Source organism: Rhineura floridana, chromosome 2 (assembly GCF_030035675.1).
Source record: "Rhineura floridana isolate rRhiFlo1 chromosome 2, rRhiFlo1.hap2, whole genome shotgun sequence".
Taxonomy (NCBI): Eukaryota; Metazoa; Chordata; class Lepidosauria; order Squamata; family Rhineuridae; genus Rhineura; species Rhineura floridana.
In genome coordinates, this window is record NC_084481.1 from 222,685,857 (window position 1) to 222,706,764 (window position 20,908).

Here is a 20,908-nt window from a genome sequence, read left to right on the forward strand (position 1 = left end):
TTGGTTTGGTTTTGCAATCTGATTTTGATTATTTGGGACCTGCAACAATATGTTTACTGTTCCAGCCAGCCAGCTGTGCCCCCCCATACCTAATTTTCTAGTCTATCCCTCGCTCCCAATAGCCAGTCAGCTTTCTGTGACATGTTCAATCCCACTAGGATAAATTTGGGATCCCTGCCCCTTTATGGTTTTTTGACTGTTGGTGTTATATGCCTTCAAGTCGATTACAATTTATGGCAACCCTATGAATCTTTTTGGATATATTCATAGGGTTTTCATGGTAAGAGGTATTCAGAGGTGGTTTACCATTGCCTTCTTCTAAGCCTACAGCACTGGTATTCCCAGGTGGTCTCCCATCCAAGTACGAACCAGGCCTGACCCTGCTTAGCTTCCAAGATCAGACAAGATCAGCTGTGTTCAAGGTAGTATGGCTGTAGGCGGTTTTTTGTCTAAAGGATTGTACTTCTGCTAACATTGGACTTTAGTACATTAAGTAGGGCCATTGTTTTAGCCTCATAAGCAATGGCCCTCAAAATGTGATTGGGGGGGAAGGCAATGATATGTGTGTGAGCCAGCTGCTGTAATTTGCTGTACAATATGAAAATAGTGTTAATTGCTCACGGGGCTTGGCCCAGCTGTGAAGTGGTTGTCACTCTGCCCCCTCCAAGTCAGCTTTTTGCCTCTCAGTGCAGGGGGAACTGTGCAGGCCCATGGAAGGATTATGTGAACAATGCCTCTTGTGATCCTGGGCGTTCTTGGATTAAGTCCATTGTTAGTACTGATGAGTGTCCTTCCAAGGTATGTCACTGATCTTGGCTTTAAATGGAAGAGGAGATGCCCACATTCTTTTCAAATACTTAAAAACACACACACAAGCACCAAAGAGTTGAAAAGGCTCCAGGTTTGCTACTGGAGTGGAGGAGAAGGAATTTATTGCAATTATTAGGTCTGGGTCAAGGGGTAATTGTACTTGGAGTACTTGCTTCCTGTGGGATAAATGGGAAGAGGCTGCAGTCTTGCCAGGGAAGAGGCACTTCAGAACCCTGGTGATGATTAACACATCCTCACTACACCAATGCCTGAAGCAATGTTACTTTTTAAAGAAGAATTTGAAAGAACTGTGTGCTGAACTCCCGAGTTCATGTAGCCCTTTAAAGAAAACAATTGTGTCTCTCCCTCCCTCCCAAAGGAGTGGCATTGACTGGAATAGGTGTGGGGAACCTTTAGTTCTCTAGCTGTTGGTGGACTACAACTCCCATCATTCCTGGCCATTGGGCACGCATGCTGAGGCTGATGGGAGTTGTAGTTCAGCAAGATCTGGAGGACTAAAAGTTCCACATACCCGGGCTAGGCCAAAGCCTAGTTGCAAACCCAGTCTTGTCTATTTCACAGTTCCATTAATTGGTACAGCACTGCAGCCCTGTCAGCAACTGGTTTTCCTGGTTGATCAGTTGGAGAAGTAAGCAAGCGAAGGGCCGTCCCTTAAACTGGCCTCCCAGAAAGATCTGTTGCTACGTTATCCAAACTGCTTTTACATCTAGGCTGGCCACTGGGAGGGCCAAATGTGGCCCAGGAGCTTCCAGTTGCTGCGGTCTAAGCTACAGGAAGAAGCCACCGCTCAGAAAGTAAATGCTTTTCCTCTGCCTCCTCTCTTCCCTTCGCACCTTCCCATTCCCTCTGTTGGATTTCTGCAGTTGTGATGATACAGAATCAGAATAAGTGCATCAATGAGGGCGCTTCAGAAAAAATTAAACTGATTATACACCCACACCATACATTTAAAGTGCATGGCTTTCCCTAAAGGATCCTGGGAGCTGTAGTGTGCTAAGGGTCCTGGGGATGGTAGCTCTATGAGGGGTAGACTACAGTCCTCAGGATTCTTTCGAGGAGACAGCTGTGTGCTTTAAATGTATGGGGTGGATGTGACTAGAGACAAACAACATTGAAATAACAGCCCTGGGACATGCAGAACCCTGTTCTTGCAAAGCAGGTGTGGGGAACCTCTGGCCCTACGAGTGTTGCTGAGCGACCCCTCCCATCAGCCCCAGCAAGCACGGCCAACTGCCAAGGGATTTGCAGTTCTGCAACATCTGGAGGGCCAAGAGTTCCCCATACTTGTTGTAAAGCACTTGCTGTGCGTAACACAAAATTCATTACAGATTTTTGTCGTGGGCTACAAACGTAGGCCCAGTTACAACCTGGAAAAGGGTGAGCTTCCCCCTCCATCCCATCCAGGCTTCTTTGAAATGTTTAAGCTATTGTAAGTTAAATATTTCACACCCGGTTCCGAGGCAGACTCAGACAGGGAGCAGGATAGGCTGTGGGATATCTCCACTACCACACTCTTCAGGGTTGCGTTCCAGTTCCTTTCTACGGGCTGATCTTGGCAGCAGATCATACAGCTCAATGTAAACTGTGTCCATTGTTAACTTGGCCTAACATTCTTCATGGCTGGAACAACACTTCCCCCCAAGTGCCTTCAGCTGGATTGTTGCTGAATCCCCTAAAGTCTTGTCAGCTATTTTTACTTGGCAATATATTATTTTTTCACATTCACTGAAGCAAGATAAAAGGTTTTCCTTTCTCAGACTACCTTTAGAATGATGGATGAAGAGGCAAAATGAAAGGGCAGTTTAATGTCCAGTAGGGTTGGTAGTTGCTAAAACTGATTTATTTTGGTTACTGTTGTGTTTAGAAGTAAGTCAAGAGTAACCAGCTTAATTTCTTGGATGTCTGGAGAAGTCAATCCAGGCTCTTACATTGTTTGCAGATTGGAATCTAAGGTCTGGGAGGAATACGGAGATACTAATTTCTGACACTCCTAGAGGGCAGAAAATGTTTTAGATTGTTCAGATGCAGAAGTTGCAACAGGTGCACCTTCCAAGGATGGTGCACTCTAGGTTTGTGCTGCTATACAAAGCTACCATCCTTTTCTAATCCTTAAAGGAAAACTATCATTTGGATCAAGAACATAAGAAGAGCCCTGCTGGATCAGGCCAGTGGCCCATCTAGTCCAGCATCCTATTCTCACAGTGGCCAATTAGACTCCCATGGAAAGCCCACAAGCAGGACCTGAGCATAGCCATCAGGATCAGTAGCCACTGATAGACTTCTCCTCCATAAAGCCATCCAAGGTGGCAGTCATCACTGCCTCCTGTGGGAGCAAATTCCATAGTTTAACTATGCACTGTGTGAGGAAATACTTCCTTTTGTCTGTCATGAATCTTCCAACATCCAGCTTTATTGAATGTTGCTGAATTCTAGTGTTGTGAGAGGGAGAAAAACTTTCCTCTATCCACAAGGACTGCACATGTGCACTGATGATTCTCCCATTGCAATTCTCTCCTCCCAAAAAAAGGACTGCAGATTTCCTAATCCAATAACGTGTAAGGGTTGAAGTGTTTCCCCTGAAAGACAACGCCATTTCTGAATTGTGCAGGATACCTCCTTGGGCATTGTTGCCAAACCTTGGGGGGAGGCATTTCTTCTGAGTACTTGTAGACCACCTTTCATCCAAACAGATTCAAAGGCCCCATCCAATAGGCATGAGTAAAACTATTCATCTGCGCTTATAAAGACAACAAGCTGTAAACCTTGAACATCCATCACAAAGCAGCAAAATGACAGATAGTAACACTTTAGATCTGGAGTGGGGAACTGGTGGCCTTCCAGATGTTGCGGGACTACAACTCCCATCATTCCTGACCATTGGCCACACTGGCTGAGGCTGATGGGAGTTGGAGGCCAACATCTGGAGGGCTACAGGTTCTCTGTCCCTGCTTTAGATTGAATAATAATGTAGGCTGAACATAACCGTTGAAAATGCCTGCACAAATAAACATGTTTTAACCTGGCACCACAAGGATTGCAGTGGCCGGTTTCCCTTTCACACCTGCCCTGTCCTGTTTCTACATCAACCTCCATCAATTGTATTTAAATGCATATTTATTTATTTTTCAACATACTGGGGGCAGGGCTAGGGATCCACCAGCCCTCCAGCTGTTGTTGGATTCCAACTCCCATCAGCCCCAGCCAGCATGGCCAACGGTCAGGGATGATGGGAGCTGCAGCCCAGCAACATCTGGAGGGACGCAGGTTCCTCATCCCTATATTGGGGCAACACACCGAGGCTGATGGGAAGTGTTGCCCAAAACATCTGGAGAACACCAGGCTGGAGAAAGGTGCTTCAACAACTTTACTCTTTCCTTGTAGAGCAGGGGTGGGGAAACTGCGGCCCCTCCAGATGTTGCTGGGCTCCAACTTCCATCATGCTGGCTGCGGCTAATGGAAGCAGGAGGCTAACAACGGCTGGAGAGCCACAGCGTCCCCATTCCCGCTGCCGAGAAAGTGTGCTAGCCTTTCTTTGCTGCAAAGCCTTAATCAAAGAATCCCAGTCCTTTGTTCCCTCTTTGCCACCTCCTTATCATTTGCGAAGTGCTTCCTCTTAAGGAAACATTTTATTTTATCTTTAAATTGCATAGCAAATGGAAATGGGAGGGGAGCCCTCCAAATATCTTTGAAAGTTCTCTGGTGTATGTAATTTTCCTAGCAGCATAAGGGTTTTTTTTTTGTTTGCTTTTTGTTTATGTTAACGCTTAAATCTCTCCCTATGTAACTGGGTGGGGGCGGGGCCACATTCTGAAGCGAAACATTGGCTTCAGAGGAATACAGGGAGATTAAAGTGGGAGCGTCTTTACATAGTGCAAGATGCACAACTTAAAATGATACAAAAGATTGCTGCGATCTAGGGCGGTATTCAATAAAATGTTTGGCTAGCGGAACAGGATTTGTCCTCTCTGCTGTCTCCATGTGCACCCCACAGAGTCCCCAAATCTGCACAGTTTTGGGGAATGCGTGGGGGGGGAGGAAAGAGGGAGATCGTTCTGTTATGCTTGGAGAAATCCTTGTGCTGACAGAACAATCTGCTTAGCTCCCCATTGAACATAACTTCTAATCTTAGTTTTTGCAAGACAGTATTAAGCAGTAGCACCCAAAAAGCCCCAGATGCCATTTGACTGATCAACAGCAGATGTCGTATTCTGATGGCATTTGATTTGCTCAGGGGGGCATAGCTGTTTATTTCTAAAGCATTTTTATCAGGCTTTTAAAAAGGCTCCTAGAGTAGCTTACAAACATCAGTAAAACATTCTCTGCCCTCAGGCTTGCAGTGACATCGATGCAGCACAACATGTAAAGGGAGTGTGAGGAGGAAGGAGGCGGGGGAAAAGCAAATTCATGCAGCGAAAGATTTCAAGGACAGGATGAGCCAAAATTCACTGGTCTTTCCGTAGAGCCAATTGTGAAGCCTTGCAACTCCATCTCTCTTACCCTCTTGTAGCCTGATGGAATGGCTGCTGTAGAATTGAGTGAGGAGCCTGATAGAGTTAGATGGTTCGGGTTATCTGAACCCGGGAATCACCAACCCACAGCATCTCCATCTTGCTAGGATTCAGAGTCAGTTTATCAGAGTCAGCCCTCATCCAGCCCACCACCGAATCCAGGTGGAGGTCCAGGGCTTGCACGGCCTCTTCCGATTCAGATGTTACACAGAAATAGAGCTGAGTATCATCAGTGTATTGCTGACACCTCACCCCAAATCTCCTGATGACTGCTCCCAAGGGCTTCATATAGATGTTAAACAGCATGGGGGACAAGATGGTACCCTGCGGCACCCCACAACACAACTGCCAGGGGGCTGAAAGACAATCACCCAATGCTATTCTCTGAAAACAACCCTGGAGATAGGATCGGAACTACTGTAAAACAGTTCCTCTGATACCTATCTCACCAAGTTGGCCCAGAAGGATACCATGGTCAATGATATCAAAAGCCACCAAGAGATCAAGTAAGAATAACAAGGTCACACTCCCCCTGTCCTTCTCCCGATACAGATCATCCATCAGGGTGACCAAGGCCCATTCAGTCCCATAACCAGGCCTCAGCCCTTACTGGAATGGGTCAAGATAATCTGTTTCATCCAAGTGTATTTGTGCCACAACCCTTTCAATCCTTCCCTAAGAAGGGGGTATCTGTGACAGGTGGTAGTTGTCACAAACCAATGGGTCCAAGGTGGGCTTTTGCAGGAGTGGTCAGATCACTGCCTTTTTCAGGGTGGCTGGAACCACTCCCTCCTGTAACGATGTGTTGACTACACTCTGAATATACTCTGTCAACCCCCCTCGGCAAGCTTTAATGAGCGAAGAAGGGCAAAGGTTGAGAGGACGTGTTGCTGGCCGCATTGTCACAAGCACCTTGTCCACGTCATCAGGCATCAACTGAAACCAGTCCCAAAAAGTTGCAGCAGACATTGCACTGGACACCTCACTGGGGACTACTGCAGATGTGGATGGGGCATCAAGATTGCTATGGAGATGAGCAACTTTACCCTCAAAGGGCCTTGGAAAGAAGTCACAGTGGGCCTCCGAAGGGTCTAAAACTCCTGGAGGTGATGTCAACAGACCCCTGACAATACAAAAAAGCTCCACTGGATGGCTACTTGAGGATGCAATGGTGGCAGAGAAGTGGGCCTTCTTCACCGCCCTCACTGCCACACAGTAGGCACGGTTATGATGTTTTACTCATGCCCAATCAGCCTCACAGCACGTCTTTCTCCACTTGCACTCTAGCTGTCCTCCAGCCTGTTTCATTGCTCTTAGCTCACTGGCGTACCAAGGTGCAAACTGGGCTCCACAGTGCCGGAAAGGGGGCTTGGGGGCAACTGTGTCAAGAGCCCAACGTGCCTCGCTGTTCTGCAGCATGACAAGGGCTTCAGCAGGGTCACCTGCACTATCTACTGGGAACTTCCCCAGGGCATTCGGGAATCCTATGGATTCCATTAGTCTCTGGGGGTGAACCATCTTAATTTGTGCCGCACCACAGCAGTGGAGGATCAGAGCATAAGTCAAAAGGAATCCCATTAAGTCAGTAAGTCTCATAAGCCTGTAAGTCATAACGAAGAGGAAAGGGCGAAGTCATGAACATAACTGAGCCTAAATTCAATAAAATACACTCAAACATGATTTATGATTTGCTACTTCTAAGTGTTTGAACCATGCTTGCCCAGTGCCAGTCATTCAAAAAAGGTACAGCCAACCAGAATAATTGGTATGATTCAACATAGGAAGGGCAGGATGGTCCATTCCACTTACACTGCAGCTGGATAAATTCTCTGCCAGTTTCAGTGGCTTGCTTCAGTCGTCCCCCTCCGCTCCGCTCCACTGAGGCTCATTTTCCTCCATCAGCACTAATCCATAATATATGAAGAGCAGTTTATTGCTAGTAGAGTGGAGCCTCCGAAGATCTTTAAAAGCTTAATGGAGGTGGCTTTCTGAAGAACTGAAGGTTGGCATTTGCAATCTTGCTTTATATATTTAGAGAGCGTATGATACCTATAACTCAAACTGGCAAAAGCATCACTCCATCATGTCTGCTTATAGCCAGACAAGTGGGTAAGTTTGTAAATTCTGTCCTGTTTATTCAATACACTGGGGCAGCCAGCGTAGTGGTGGCCTCCAGGTAGGAATGGGTGAGAATTTCGATTCAGTTCGCATTGCAAGCAGAATTTATCAAATTTGCACTTTCTGAAACAATATGAGAACTGAAACACAGCCATCCTTTGAAATTCGCATTTATGAGAATTTTGGGATGCAGTTCGCCAACTAAACTATATTTACAAAAATGCATGTATTAGGGGAAAGTGTGCATAAAAATGAATATATGGGTGAAAATAACAGGCAAAAAGGTATGATGTGATGAGAAATGGCTTGCAAAAATGTGTACCTTTGTCAAAACTGCCTACAAAAATGTTTATTTCGAGAAACTCGCACTGTAATGGAGAATGTTCATGAGGATTTTTTTAAAAAAAAACATTGTTGCAGAAATGTAGAGAACTGAATTTAACAATGGAAAAATGAGAAATTGAGATAACCAAAACTGACAGATCTTTCCATCCCTACCTCCAGGTGTTGTTGGACTCCAACTCCATCAGTCCCAGTCAGCATGGCCAATGAAGAGGGATATGGGACTTGTAGTCCAGCAACATCTGGAGGACACTCAATTGGCTGTTCCTGAAATATACCAATGGAAAAGTTGTTTCTGTAGACCGACACCTTTACCAGCCAACCCAAGTCCACCTGCAGCTCCTTTGTCCCACCTCCACCTGGAAGGAAGTATCTCTAACTCGGACTGGAAGTGTCTATAACTTAGACTGAATCCCCAGCAGGGGCTAGAAGAGACTGGCCCCATATAATATGTAGCTAACCCTCAAGGCATTTTACTACTCAAGCTGAAGGGCAAGTTCCTTTTAAAATATGTATAAGCCATTCTTCACTGCCCAGGCGATCTGGAGTAGGGTACAATGAAAGTTAGCATCCCCCCCTCCAATTGCATGCACTGGAGGCTACCAGTCTGGCAGTTTCATCTTACTTCAGCAGCAGCTGCCGCCACCACACTAGAGGACAGAAGGCTAGCTTAGTGACCACAGGACAGGCTGATTGGCAAACACAGCTTTGACTTCTAACACTGTGCCACCGCTACCTGGTCCCCAGTATCTGCCACCTGGGGTGACCAGCTCACTCTACCTAATGGCAAGGCTGGCTCCAGAGTTGTGAATTGCTTGCAAACTACTTTGTTAGCCAGTCCTGGTTGAAGAATCCATTATAAACAGCAAGGAAGGAAATAAATGTATCCAGGCTGCCAGCATGCTCCTGTCAAGAACAGGACTAAGGATGGGTGAATCTGTCAGTTTTGGTTTCTCATTTTTCCAGTCTTAAATTCAGTTATCCATGTTTGTGATTGTCTTTTTAAAAAATTGCCAAGTCCTCATCAAAATTCATCAGCATTTACATGCGAATTTCTTTCAACATACTCATTTGTATGCAGTTTTGCCTAGAACACACATTTTTGCAAATCAGTTTCCCCTAATAGAATACACTTTGTATGTTTTCACTAATATATGTATTTCTATAGCCACTTTCCCCTAGTATATGCATTTTTATACACATTACTTGGTTGGAGAACTGCATTGCAAAATTTGGAGAAGTGCAAAATTTCAAGGGATCTCTGATTCGGTTCGGTTATTTCCAAAACTGTAAATTAGGTAGGTTTGCCTTAAATATGAACTGACTTAATTTCTCCCCATCCCTAAACATGACAAACAGCACACCTAATAGAGCACTTTACAAACCCAATTAAACAAGCTGAGAGCAGTCCAAGAAAACCAGAGAGGCATTCAAATGGTCTGCAAACACAGCCGTCAATGCAGATATGCCCAGGAGGTGGTCAAGTGCAGAGATACCATTTTTAAAATACAAAAAGAAACTACTTTGCACCATTTCACTGTGGAATAACTCCCCCCCCAACCCTCCTTTCAATGAGAACAGAAAAAGGATTGGAAAGGCCTTGGAGATCTAAACACAATTTATCTCCAAAGTGCAACAGTATACGATGAGAGCTGCGAGGAGTCAAAAGACCACTGAAGGCCACCCCCAGGCACCATGGAAACGAACTGGATCTGCCACAGAGCAAGTGTCCCTGAGCTTGGCTGCCTAAATTAAGACACCAGTCCTTTTTATTTTTCCTGATTGAATAACCTTTTAGTGTAGTTGGCTTTGCTAAATCAACATGGCCTTTCCCAGAGGTAGTCATCATTGTGGGGAAACGGGCTTAAAAAAACCCAGATGGGCTGCTGCAATTAGAAGCAAGGACAGGAGAAGGCTTCCGTGGTCGATTTTAGCACAATTTGAAGTGCAAATACCACCAGCATTCTCTGCAAGGGATAGACAATTGGATGCATGTTCCAAAGCAGCTTGAAGCAGGTCTCTGTTCTGCCCGTCCCCCCCATTTTAAATCAAGCTAGTTATAAAGCGTCCCCCAATTTGATTAAAAAGCTGCTTTAAAAAAAAACACATTTCAGAGTCTACACACATTAATAATTCCTCTGGATTCTGCAGGGATTCACAGCCTTAATGCAAAACATGTTTTCAAATATGCGCATCTTCCTGCAATACAAGCCATTGGCCACCACAAAGAAGCAAGCCATTCATATTTGTATTGTGTCTTAAGGCCTGATCTACACAAGCAGAAGTACATAGCACAGTCCTCTGGGACTAGCACCTCATTTTGATGCAATACAAATCAAACATTGCCTGTGGTATTATTTCATAAATGCTTTGATCTAGCGTTCTTGCTAATGCAATATTCCCCCTTTTAAAGTCATATATGAGTGTGTTCCAACAGGTCAACTTCTGCCTGCAATCTGAAATAGTGTGGGCTGAGGACTACATTAGATGCGTTTTATGCGGTATAGCCATCCTAAACTATACCTGCAAGCTATACCACCACAGCTCTAATACAGGGCTGCACACTTCTCTCAAGCTCCCTTTTTACCTGTGATGCTGATGTAGCGTATCCACCAGCCTCTCAGTATAGCTGTTGGTACGCATTTATTACAGCTGCTAATCAGCCTCCCAAACTTTCATTGCTCAACTAGAAACATGAGGCATTTTAGAGATGAATTTGGTTGCCTACATTTAAATGAAGGCCATCTTCCAGTAGGGCTAGCAGAACAGAGGCTGGCAGTAGGTTGATCAACAGCTTGCTCAGAACAAGTTGATTTCACCTCTCCAGTTACCAGGCTTCTTATTGCAAATTTCATTAAGGAGTGTAGGTGGCGGAACAGAAGCAAATATTGCAGTGGAGAAGTTAGTCAAGGGTTCTCAGCAAGGTTTTTTTACTAGGGCAACTCTTCAATATATCCCAAGTAAACTGCTGAAAATGCTGTCTTTTGAAGAGCATCTGTTGTATCTGGATTAGGGAACCTCACCTATATCCTTTGAGATGTTATGGACTCTTACTCCTCTCAGCCCTAGCAAATATGAGTTACAGCCAGGAATGGCGGAAATTGTAGTCCAATATCTGGAGGGTCACAGACTGCCCACCACATACGGTTACTTTTTATTATGATGCAATCAGCGACTGATTTCATATCAAGTTATTCCTCCTTTAAAGCAAAAGGTTTGAGCTTTTGGCATCCACACATAGGCCCACTTAGTATGTGGAACAAGTAAGCAGATAGACAGGGGCTCCTGAGAAATAACCGTGTGTGATCTGCAACAGTGGCCAGGGGTGGAGAGTTATGACCCCACACCGCAGATGGGACAGAAGCCAGAGATCACCATCTCTCTGCACTCCATCTACAATGTCTATGTTGAACCTTTGTTCTTACTTGCCAACTCTCCTCAAGCCTGTTGCGTGCCATGCTCCTCTTGCCGACTTGCATGCCTTTGTGCTCTAGTGTTCCTGGCACACCTTCCACCCTAAACTCATGACTTGCCAGGACTTGCCTTAAAAATGCCAAAACAGACAGAAAAGGAAGTGCCCGACTGCAAGCTGTAACAGAAAAATCCATTTTGTCTCCAAAATACAACCCTAAATGTTGGAGATAGCAGCCCAGTTCAGAGATTTTTGTGTACAGTTGAACAGTGTTTACAGGATTATTGTACTGTAAGACAGGTCACCATGCCCACAGCACAGAAGCTGAAGAGGGCCACTCAAGAGGGTGGGGAAGACATGGGAATGAGGCCTCTAGTGTGTCAGACAATTTGTCTATCTAGCCTAATTCTGTCTGCTCTGAGAGATAATCTCTTTCCAGGCTCTCAAGCAGGGGGCTTCCATATCACCTGCCACACCATTATCAACTTGAGTTGCCAGGCATTGAATCTGGGAACTTTTGCATGTACATGTCCTCTGCTACAGAGTTATGATCACTTCCCCAGTGTACTCCACTGCTGTGGAGGTCTCCAATTTCTAAATGCCCCTCTGCTCCAAAAATGGCTCTCAGCTTTGCATGGTGGAGGACAGAAAGCAGCTAGAAGTGGCCTTGAAGGGGTTACACTGCACTCAAGAGGCACAGACTCCAGGGCAGGGAGAAAGAGGCAACTAGAAAAGTAAAGTTTACATACAACAGACAGTCCCCTTGACCAGGGACCCATGAAAAACTAAAGCCATTCTCAACTGTAGAATGTGTGAGGGGTGATTGGAGACTACTACAAACGGAGAGGAAGGTTTGCAACACAACACCCCAAAAGAATCCTCTTATAAAAGCAGGGAAGCTTCCTCAGATTAATTTTGCTACAAGAGTCTCACTCAAGTACTATTTGATCTCCTGAGGGTTAATTAACCTGGTTGGTGAAAGAACAAAAACAAACAGAGAAGACGGCAAATGGCCAGAAGAACTACAGGCTGCTTAAGCTGGTGAGGGAACATCATAGGAGAGTGGAAGGGGTTGTATTATTTAAAAAAGGCCAGCCCCAAGTTCTGTATTAGCAGATTAGTATTTGAAATCCACTTTTGGCACACTTCAGATGGATCCCCCCCTTCACTATAGGCCAGACTGATTTACAATAGCAAGCAGGTGTATCTGAGACTTGGGTGCTTCAACTGAGACCCTATTAGCATTGCCAGCTAGGTCACTTGCCTTCCAAATCTGAATTAACACAGGGGCCAAGGGACTAGATAAGGACAAGGCATTGGAAAATTTTGAAATGTTATATATAATGAGGGAAATCAGTTTATTAGGTTTTGGAAGACAACAGTGTGCAATACAAAAGTTACAAGGGCCACTAATGACTGTTCTTTTTTGAAAGGATACCCTTCAAAGTATCATTAGAAAAACTGAAAACAGTGGGAGGCAGAAGAGGACTTGGGATTATAGCTCCTAAACCATTTTCAGCATTTAAAGCCCGGAGTAAGGTACGGGTGAGAAAAAAGTTTCAACTGCCAACGTTGTTATAAAATGCTTTAATAAATAGTTTTCTTCCGAAAGCTATTGAAGAACATGTCAAACAAAATGTACTGCACAGAAGTTCCTGCAAAGCAATTCCTGCATTCGTGTATAAAATGTACCATTGGTATCACCTGAAGGGTGATTTTCTTAGGTGGTCCGACATCATGTGGGATATAGTGCCATCTAGCGTCCGAAGGCAAGAATGGATCAAAGTCAAGACCTGGGGCATCAAGCCCCTCCCACCCCAGTTCATTTGTGACGAGACCGAAGTGAGAGACATATCTGAAAAGACAGAAAAGGCCAACAGGCCTAACAGCAAGGAAACAGTGTCCCAAAACATGACCCAAAGATCACAAGCATATTAAACAAGTCCAAATTGGTCTTGACTTGGCAAAAAAGTTTAAATATTATAACTCTGAAGAGTGATAATTGGTAAGGTAACAAAAAAACCCCAATATCCTCCAAAAGGGGAGGGCCGTGATGTCGGACCACCTAAGAAAATCACCCTTCAGGTGATACTAATGGTACATTTTCCTTAGGTGGTCCGACATCACGTGGGATGTACCAAAGCAGCCCCTAATAGGGAGGGACCGTCTCCTGGTTACTCAGCAGAAATAACCTGTTGTAACACACGCCTCCCGAAGGAGGCATCAGCAGAAGCGTAACGGTCTATCTTATAATGACTTATGAAAGAATTTGGGGGTAGACCATACAGCTGCTCTGCAAATCTCTGCTAGAGCATTGGTTGCGAAGGCAGCCGTAGTGGCAGCTGACCTAGTGGAACGTGCTGTTATGTTACGAGGCACTGGCAGCTGAAGGGACTCATAGGCCAATGCAATACAGGCACGCAACCAGCAAGATAACGTGGAGCTGGACACCTTTTCCCCCAGAATATGCGGGTGAAAGGATACAAATAAGGAATCCGTTGACCGTATGTCCTGGGTGCGAGACAGGTAGGTCTTGAGGGCCCTCCGGACATCTGAGTGCCAGGCCCTGACCAGGACCCTGGCCAGCTGAAGAAAATGGCTATAGCTGTGCTGTTCCTAAATGACGACGTTTAGAATCCCAACACGGGGCTATCTGGCTACAAATATGCCCACACAGTAGAAGGAAGCCGGCCCAGCTCAAAAGCAACCTCCGAGAGGAAGAGAAGCAGAATGGAGAGGTCAGAAAGGGCCCAACCAAGTGACTCTAAATGCAGTCTAGCCAAAGAGAGCTGCCCCAGGGAGAGGAGAGTGATAAGAGCAAGCTCAAGCTGTTTAACGGAGGCAGAGGAGCAACCTGCCTCTAATTAGCTCCAAAACCCAGTGAGGCAAGCACACAAGCACCTCAGGAGAAGGAGCATTGACTCATAAAATCAGCCTAACCACACATCTAAGAAGGGGATGAGGCAACCTCTGAGAACCAAAGTCACACTCAGTGGGGAGGGGCATTGAGTGTGTCCTTCTGCACTGGTGTAGTTCCTGGCCTGACTGGGACTGTAAAACCTAACATGATTCAAGAAGGGAGAGGAGCGAGTCCTGAGGGCTAGGATAATTGTACGCAGTGGAGAGAAGCCACGAGAGTGCCCTTCCGCCCTGGTATGTCTATGGTCTAGCATCTCTGATCTTGCGAAACAGGATTGTAGATAACATAACCTGGTTCTGCGGCAGCAGCAGCCCGCTTGTCTGGATATGTCGGCCAATTGTAAACTTCGCCAAGAGGCTCCATGTGGTAGATGGGATCGAATAACCTTTGAACAGCCCAGAGAAGTATCCCCGGGCAAGAAAATGAAACACCATCAAATACAGACGAAGCCAGGAACTTGTAGCCAAGAAGTACCTGTAATAATCAAAACAACTGAACACAGTGGGAAAAGACAAAGAGGGCGTCCTTCCACAGCGGTCTGGAATTTGGGACACAGTGGGGAGGAGCAGTGAGTGTGTCCCTCCGCAAAGTGTTGCCTGTGGTCTGATAGGAACAGCAAAGAGCTCCTTTTTACTCTGCAGTAGCGGCAGGCTGCTCATCTGGATATGGCTCTTATGCCTGAGTAGAGACCTCTGACAGGGGCCCACTGGAGGTGAAGGTAATAAAATGGTCACCAGTCAATCTGCCCCAGCAAATAGGAGAAGAAACTTCTGCCCGGTCTGGCTGGCTACCAGCCAAAAAGGGCGAGAGGTTAGTTACATGATATGGACTCACCTGTTGCCTGGGCTGGTCCACACTCATCTGTCATCTGGCCGTATTAGAAAATATGCACGCGAGTAGGCGTCTGGCCGCTGATCTTTCGTCATATACACGCATAAAGCAGGAGTTGCGGTATATGCCATCAACAAACGCGCAAAGGTAGGAGGAGTGGTTTGGAGAGAGGTCAGTACATGCAAACAAGGGAAGATGTAGTACTGCTCCTGTCTTTAAATGCTTGGTTGTGTCGACAGCCATGGAGTGAAGGCTGGAATACTTGTACTTTGTGTTGCGCCCGGGCATTGTACTGTTGGCTTGTCCCTGAGGCTGGTCTGTCATGTCCGGATCAGGAGACACGCACAATCGGGAAGGTACGGTATCGCTCCTGCACACCCGACAAGTAAGAGCAAGTCATCCACATAAGGCAGTATGGATTGAGGAAGGTGGATGTACCATGGAAGCTAGGTTCTTCAATATGGCACCAGGCCAGGTAGATACATGCCCACAATGGAGAAGATGCAGTATTGCCACAGTGCACTACATAGGCAGACAATTATTAGCAGGCCCTTTCTTAGACTCACCGGGCCTGGATTAGGGTCGTCTAAGAAATTATCCAGCCACATCATAAAACCTCTAGAGAATATTAAAATTGCAGCAGAAGCCCGCAAGGCTAAGGCGGTAGTCTCATGATTATGGTGAGGGCAGAAAATGACGTGACTGCTGCAGGCGAGCCCATTGTCCTTTGGCCAATTTGTCAATGGATCTGGCACAGGAGGTAGTGATCTGTCGATCCTGGAAGTCTCAAAACCTTGGCCCCTTACACACAGGGAATAGCAGAATCATTCTTGAAAGTTTGGAGGCGTAAGCTGTCCAAAACAGTATGAGCAAGGGGTAGTCTGCCATATGAAACATCCTCCTCCTGTTCTATGGATCCTCCTCCTGTTCTAAAGCAACGCTCCACTCACCTCCCTCGGCTAGAAGGGAATACGAGGGATCCTCTGAACCGGAAGTCCCATCGCCAATCCTGCCTCCAGTGACATCAGAAGGATTTGGTGAGGGTGGTGGATTTGCTTCACTGCAGCCACAATGTCTCATAGTGCCAGAATGTCCTTGCGCATTTAGCTGAAGGAAAGGATTGACCTGTGACCCTGACTGCACTTGTGAGAAGAAGCCCAGTAAGTCCTGCAACTGTGGGAGAAACTCAGGGGACAACTGTAAACCCAGATGGGGGACAAGAGCAGCCCTCTGTGGATCCGAGGGCACTGACTGCACTTGGGGGAGCAGAGGCTGGTGTCTTTGTTGAGGCCAATTAGCAGTGGTCTCATCAGACAGGCGAGATGTATGAGCCCCAGTTGATGACTTGGGTTGAGAAGGAGTTCCCAGTAGGTTGGCTAGGGGGCCCTTCCAAGACATCCTCAGATGAGCCGGCGGGTGCAAGAAAGAGGGCTGTTAATCAGTCATAGCCAGCAGCCTCTGAAGTCGGGACAGACACGTATCGTGCTTTCCTGGCAGCGGTGTGGCCAAATAAGTGTGGTTTTGGCGACAGCCTTGGAATGAAGTCTGGGTTGCTTGTGCTTATTACACGGAGATGTCCTGGGGCCTCACACGGTTGCTGTGCCCGTCGCACAAGGTGGGGGGTGCATTATATAACACCAACACACTCCTCGTACATGCCACACAGATGGGTGAGAATGTACGGGATATATCACCAACATACGCTGCTGTACACGCCCACAGGTGGGGGGGAATGTACAGTATATATATATATATGGTGTTATATATATAACACCAACACACTCCTCGTACACACCACACAGATGGGGGAGAATGTACGGGATATATCACCAACATACGCTGTTGTACACACCCACAGATGGGGGAGAATGTACAGTATATATATATTGCCAACACACGCTGCTGTACCCACCCACAGGTGGGGGAGAATGTACAATATATATATATCACTAACACACGCTTCAGTGCACGGCCACAGGTAGGCGAGAATGTACAGTCCCAAATGCACTTTGGTAAATACGTAGCAGGGGTGCAGTGCAGCTGCTGTGCAGATAAGTCGTATGATGAGAAAGGTCAGTACTCGCCCCCAGGGGGGAAGAATGTACAGTTCCAAATAGCCTTTGTACACATTCACGTATGGGTGAGAATTTACAGTTCCAAACAGCCTTAGTACACGCCCAAGGATAGGTGAGAATGTACAGTCCCGAACAGCGTTAGTACATGGCCACGGATGGGGGAGAATGTACAGTCCCGAACAGCGTTAGTACACGCCCACAGATGGGGGAGAATGTAGTTCCAAATAGCCTTAGTACACACCCACGGATGGGGGAGAATGTAGTTCCAAATAACCTCGGTGCACGCCCACGAATGAGGGAGAATGTATAGCACCAAATGTCAATCAAAGGAGAACAGAAAAGGTGGGAAAAGGGGGCAAAACAAATGGCGCCCACAAAAAGGGCGGGAAACTAGAAAACAAATGGCGGCCGGGAAGGAGAAGGAGCAAGGGCGGACGGACGAAAAAGTTCCACGTGCGTCTGTCAGGCAAAAGTTAGGAGAGGAGGCACAAGGGCTCCAAGCACTGTCTGTAAAATTACAGCGCCGCCGCCGCCTGAGAATCAAAGCTGGCGGCAAAAGGGGGGAAGCTGCAGCCGCTAGCTCCCGGCCAAGGCTTGTCTCAGGCAAAAACGCCTGAGAGAAAGGCAGGTGGTAAAAAAGCTAAAGGAGCTGCAGGAGCGAACTCCAACCGCCACTCGCCAAAAGGAGACTGCAGCCTCCAAATACTAGCCGCCGCCGTTATTAAACTGGCGGTAAAAGTAGCTAAGGGAGCCGCAGCTGCGGTTCCAAGCGAGGTAAAAAACAGTAAAAAATGGCTGCTGCCTGAAGAGACGGCGGCAAGGCAATGAAGGGCTGAAAAGAGAGCCGCCACTGCAGCTCACAGCAAAGCGGCCACCGCCTGAGAGAGAAACAGCGGCAAGGCAAAAAAGGGGGACTGAAGAGAGCTGCAGCCGCGACTCTCAGTAAAGGCTCGTCTCTCAGAGACGGGAGCCCAAAGGGAAAACGGCAGCCGCTGGATTCACCAATGAAGGGACTAAAGGGGGGAAGCAAATGATCCAAAAAATAAAATACCCCCCCCCCCAAAAAAACGTCCCAGACAACACAAAAGGTGAGGGAGGTAGGGAACGAGAGGAAATCACAGACGCTCACACTAAATCCCAAACGTAGCTATGCTAAAGAAGATCCAAACGCCTCGAACGGACGAAGGCAAGAATGAACTGGGGTGGGAGGGGCTTGATGCCGCAGGTCTTGACTTCGATACATTCTTGCCTTCGGACGCTAGATGGCACTATATCCCACGTGATGTCGGACCACCTAAGGAAAATAAACGTGGTTTATTCAGGGTTACATTGAGTGGCCAAAATATTGAGAGAAACATATATATATATATATATATATATATATATATATATATATATTTGCAATGATAGGATAGCTAAGTAACGTAGGGTTAGGCTTTCCCAGGAATTAAAATAAAGCTATAGCTCATTTCTTTAATAAAGCCTTTTAAAAAAAAATACACACAACCACCCCACAAATAAACGCACAAGCCTTCCATTATGAATAACCATTTCTTGTGAGGTATTCCATCTTCTAAGACGGAGCCAGACATTATGACAGATGCGGGGCCAAGAAGGGCAGCCTCAGAGCCGTTTCCCTCCACAGATATCTCTTGACACAAGGCATGATGTTGCTCTGTTGAGTTTCCCCACCCCCACAAGTAGCAGCCAATGGAGTGGAGCAGAGGCAGGGAAACTCAATGCAGTGGCTTTGCCGTGTCAAAACATTTCAAATTGCTAGTTGTTGTTAGAGCAAAGAGATGAAGAGACACAGGATGGCTATTTGGGTGGTAGTTGTGGGTCTGCTGAAATGCCTAGCTCCAGTCTAAGTTTGCCAATCTTGTTCCACAGAGGTGAATAAGCATAACAGAAACAAGAAATGAGAAAAAATATTGTTCCCTTCATTAGGCCTGTATTTAAAAGAATGCAAAAAAGCAATACCACATGTGATAGACATTCACAAAAGGAAAAATATTGCCTTATCATACTGTACAGTATACTTACTCTCTGTGTTCTTGAGATGGGAGGAAAGAGTCTGGATCTATTTACATGTGAGAAATGGTGGCGATACATTGAAAAAGTACAAAAAAGTGACCAACAGATTCCCAACATTGATTGTATTAACATCACTTTCTAATATGGACATAATACCAAAATAAGTTTTATTTGTATTCATTTCTTTTAGAAACTGCCATAAAACTTCCCTTTCTGTGACATAAATTAAAAAGGAATGACGTTTAAAAAAAAGACCAAAAATATTTTAAGTTATTAACTCAAATATACAGAAGTGATTCATTTAAATATGTACAAATTTACAAAAGCACACTCGCATAATCTGAAAATAAACTATGTCAGTCTTGAGGACACCAAATATCCTCTTGTGGTAAACTTAGATGGGCATGGCAGTCTTTGACAGTTGCTATAGAAAAAGGAAGTTGAAATTTCAAGGCACTTCACACGTGCTTCAATACTGCAATCCTAAAGTAATTAAAACAAATTGACATAGTCAAATTAAAAAGGCCACTTTTTCCAACCACAGTTTGAAAGATCTCTATAGATTTTTTTTTTGTTCCAAAAAAATAAGGCAAATTTTTTTGGGGGAAAAAAACCTGCAGAACTTTGGAGCAGGGTGCGGCTTCTAAGGGTTCAAAAGAACAGTTCACATGAGATTTTTTTCCCCTTAAGTTCAGCAACTTCCTCAACCAGGAGGTTTTTAAGCCACTGTTACAACAGGTAAAAAGGAACACATTTTGTAAACAGTGTAGTCTTGTGTGATAAACTTTATGAAATTGAAAATACAAACTTCCCTCCTCGGCCACACAGCAAGTGTTTTCTAAGTAAAGTTTACAAAAATAGCAACTATCAAAGATTACTCTTATCATCTGACAGTCATTGAATAATTTATACAAGGCTAAAAGAAACAAAATAAAGTTTTTATTTTATTATTTTAATTTTTTTATTCAAAATAAAGTAACTATGAACATTTGACTCCAGACAATTAAGTCTTTGATGCAAAGCGGAGATGCCAATTTCTCCCCTTCTGTTCAACGTAGACAGTGCAGACATGGTCCAAAGATTTAGTCTCTTCCAGCTTCAAGGTTGGCTGTGTTCACATTTTTTACAGATCTGTTGTCCATTTTGGTTGCCTGAAGAGATTTCTTAATAGGACTGTTCTCTAATGAGTCCACTGCCTTTGCTGACAAAGGCTTAGAGAGTTTGTGACTGTGAGAGAGGAATTTGTCCATTTCCATGACCTCTCTTTCCTCTTCCTCCTCCTCCTCCTCCTCATACTCTGTGTACTCCTCTACTCCATCATAAGTTCTTTTTTGAGGAGATATAAAATTTTTGGGTTCATAATGAATGCCTTTGTTACTGTAAGGTCTCTCTATAGGATTCCATATGGGATTTAGAGGTGCCCACTGATTATTTGCAGCCTCTTCTCCAGATGGGCGATTTCTCTCTCTCTCTTTTCTTCTCTTTCGTGTCCACCACACACAGATTATTATACAGGTTAACCATACAATACTAAAAACTGGACAGAGGATTGGAACCAGGTAATCTAGAAAACAAACCAAAGACAGGAGCATAGTGAGCAGCTGCTAACTAAGACAGAATGGAGGGCATGTGCAACTAAAGTCTCCAAAAGGCATGATAAATGCCTGTTTCAGTGGAATATTAAAAAAAACTAGCTGCTGTTCAACTGCAATATTTAAAAAGTTTTTACCAGTTTTGGTCTTACAGGAACGTCATGCGTGAAGCTGGAAGCAACAACATGAATCCCCTCTTTCAACAGCTTTGAAGTGGAACTTTCCTCCACATGAGGTGCCTGTCT

General features: G+C 45.4%; 1 protein-coding gene and 1 pseudogene across 3 annotated transcripts in view; both read right to left on the reverse strand.

Moving 5' to 3' along the window:
- Nucleotides 1-321: 321 nt before the first annotated feature.
- Nucleotides 322-439, reverse strand: LOC133378501 (5S ribosomal RNA; annotated as a pseudogene).
- Nucleotides 440-20,007: 19,568 nt separating this feature from the next.
- JAG2 (jagged canonical Notch ligand 2) overlaps nucleotides 20,008-20,908 on the reverse strand; it is a 114,151-nt gene continuing 113,250 nt past the window's right edge. For all 3 annotated transcript variants that reach the window (XM_061612338.1, XM_061612337.1, XM_061612336.1), the window contains one exon: nucleotides 20,008-20,635. In XM_061612338.1, the coding sequence (XP_061468322.1) occupies nucleotides 20,154-20,635 (482 nt within the window). In that variant the 3' untranslated portion in view covers nucleotides 20,008-20,153. The remainder of the gene's footprint in view (nucleotides 20,636-20,908) is intronic.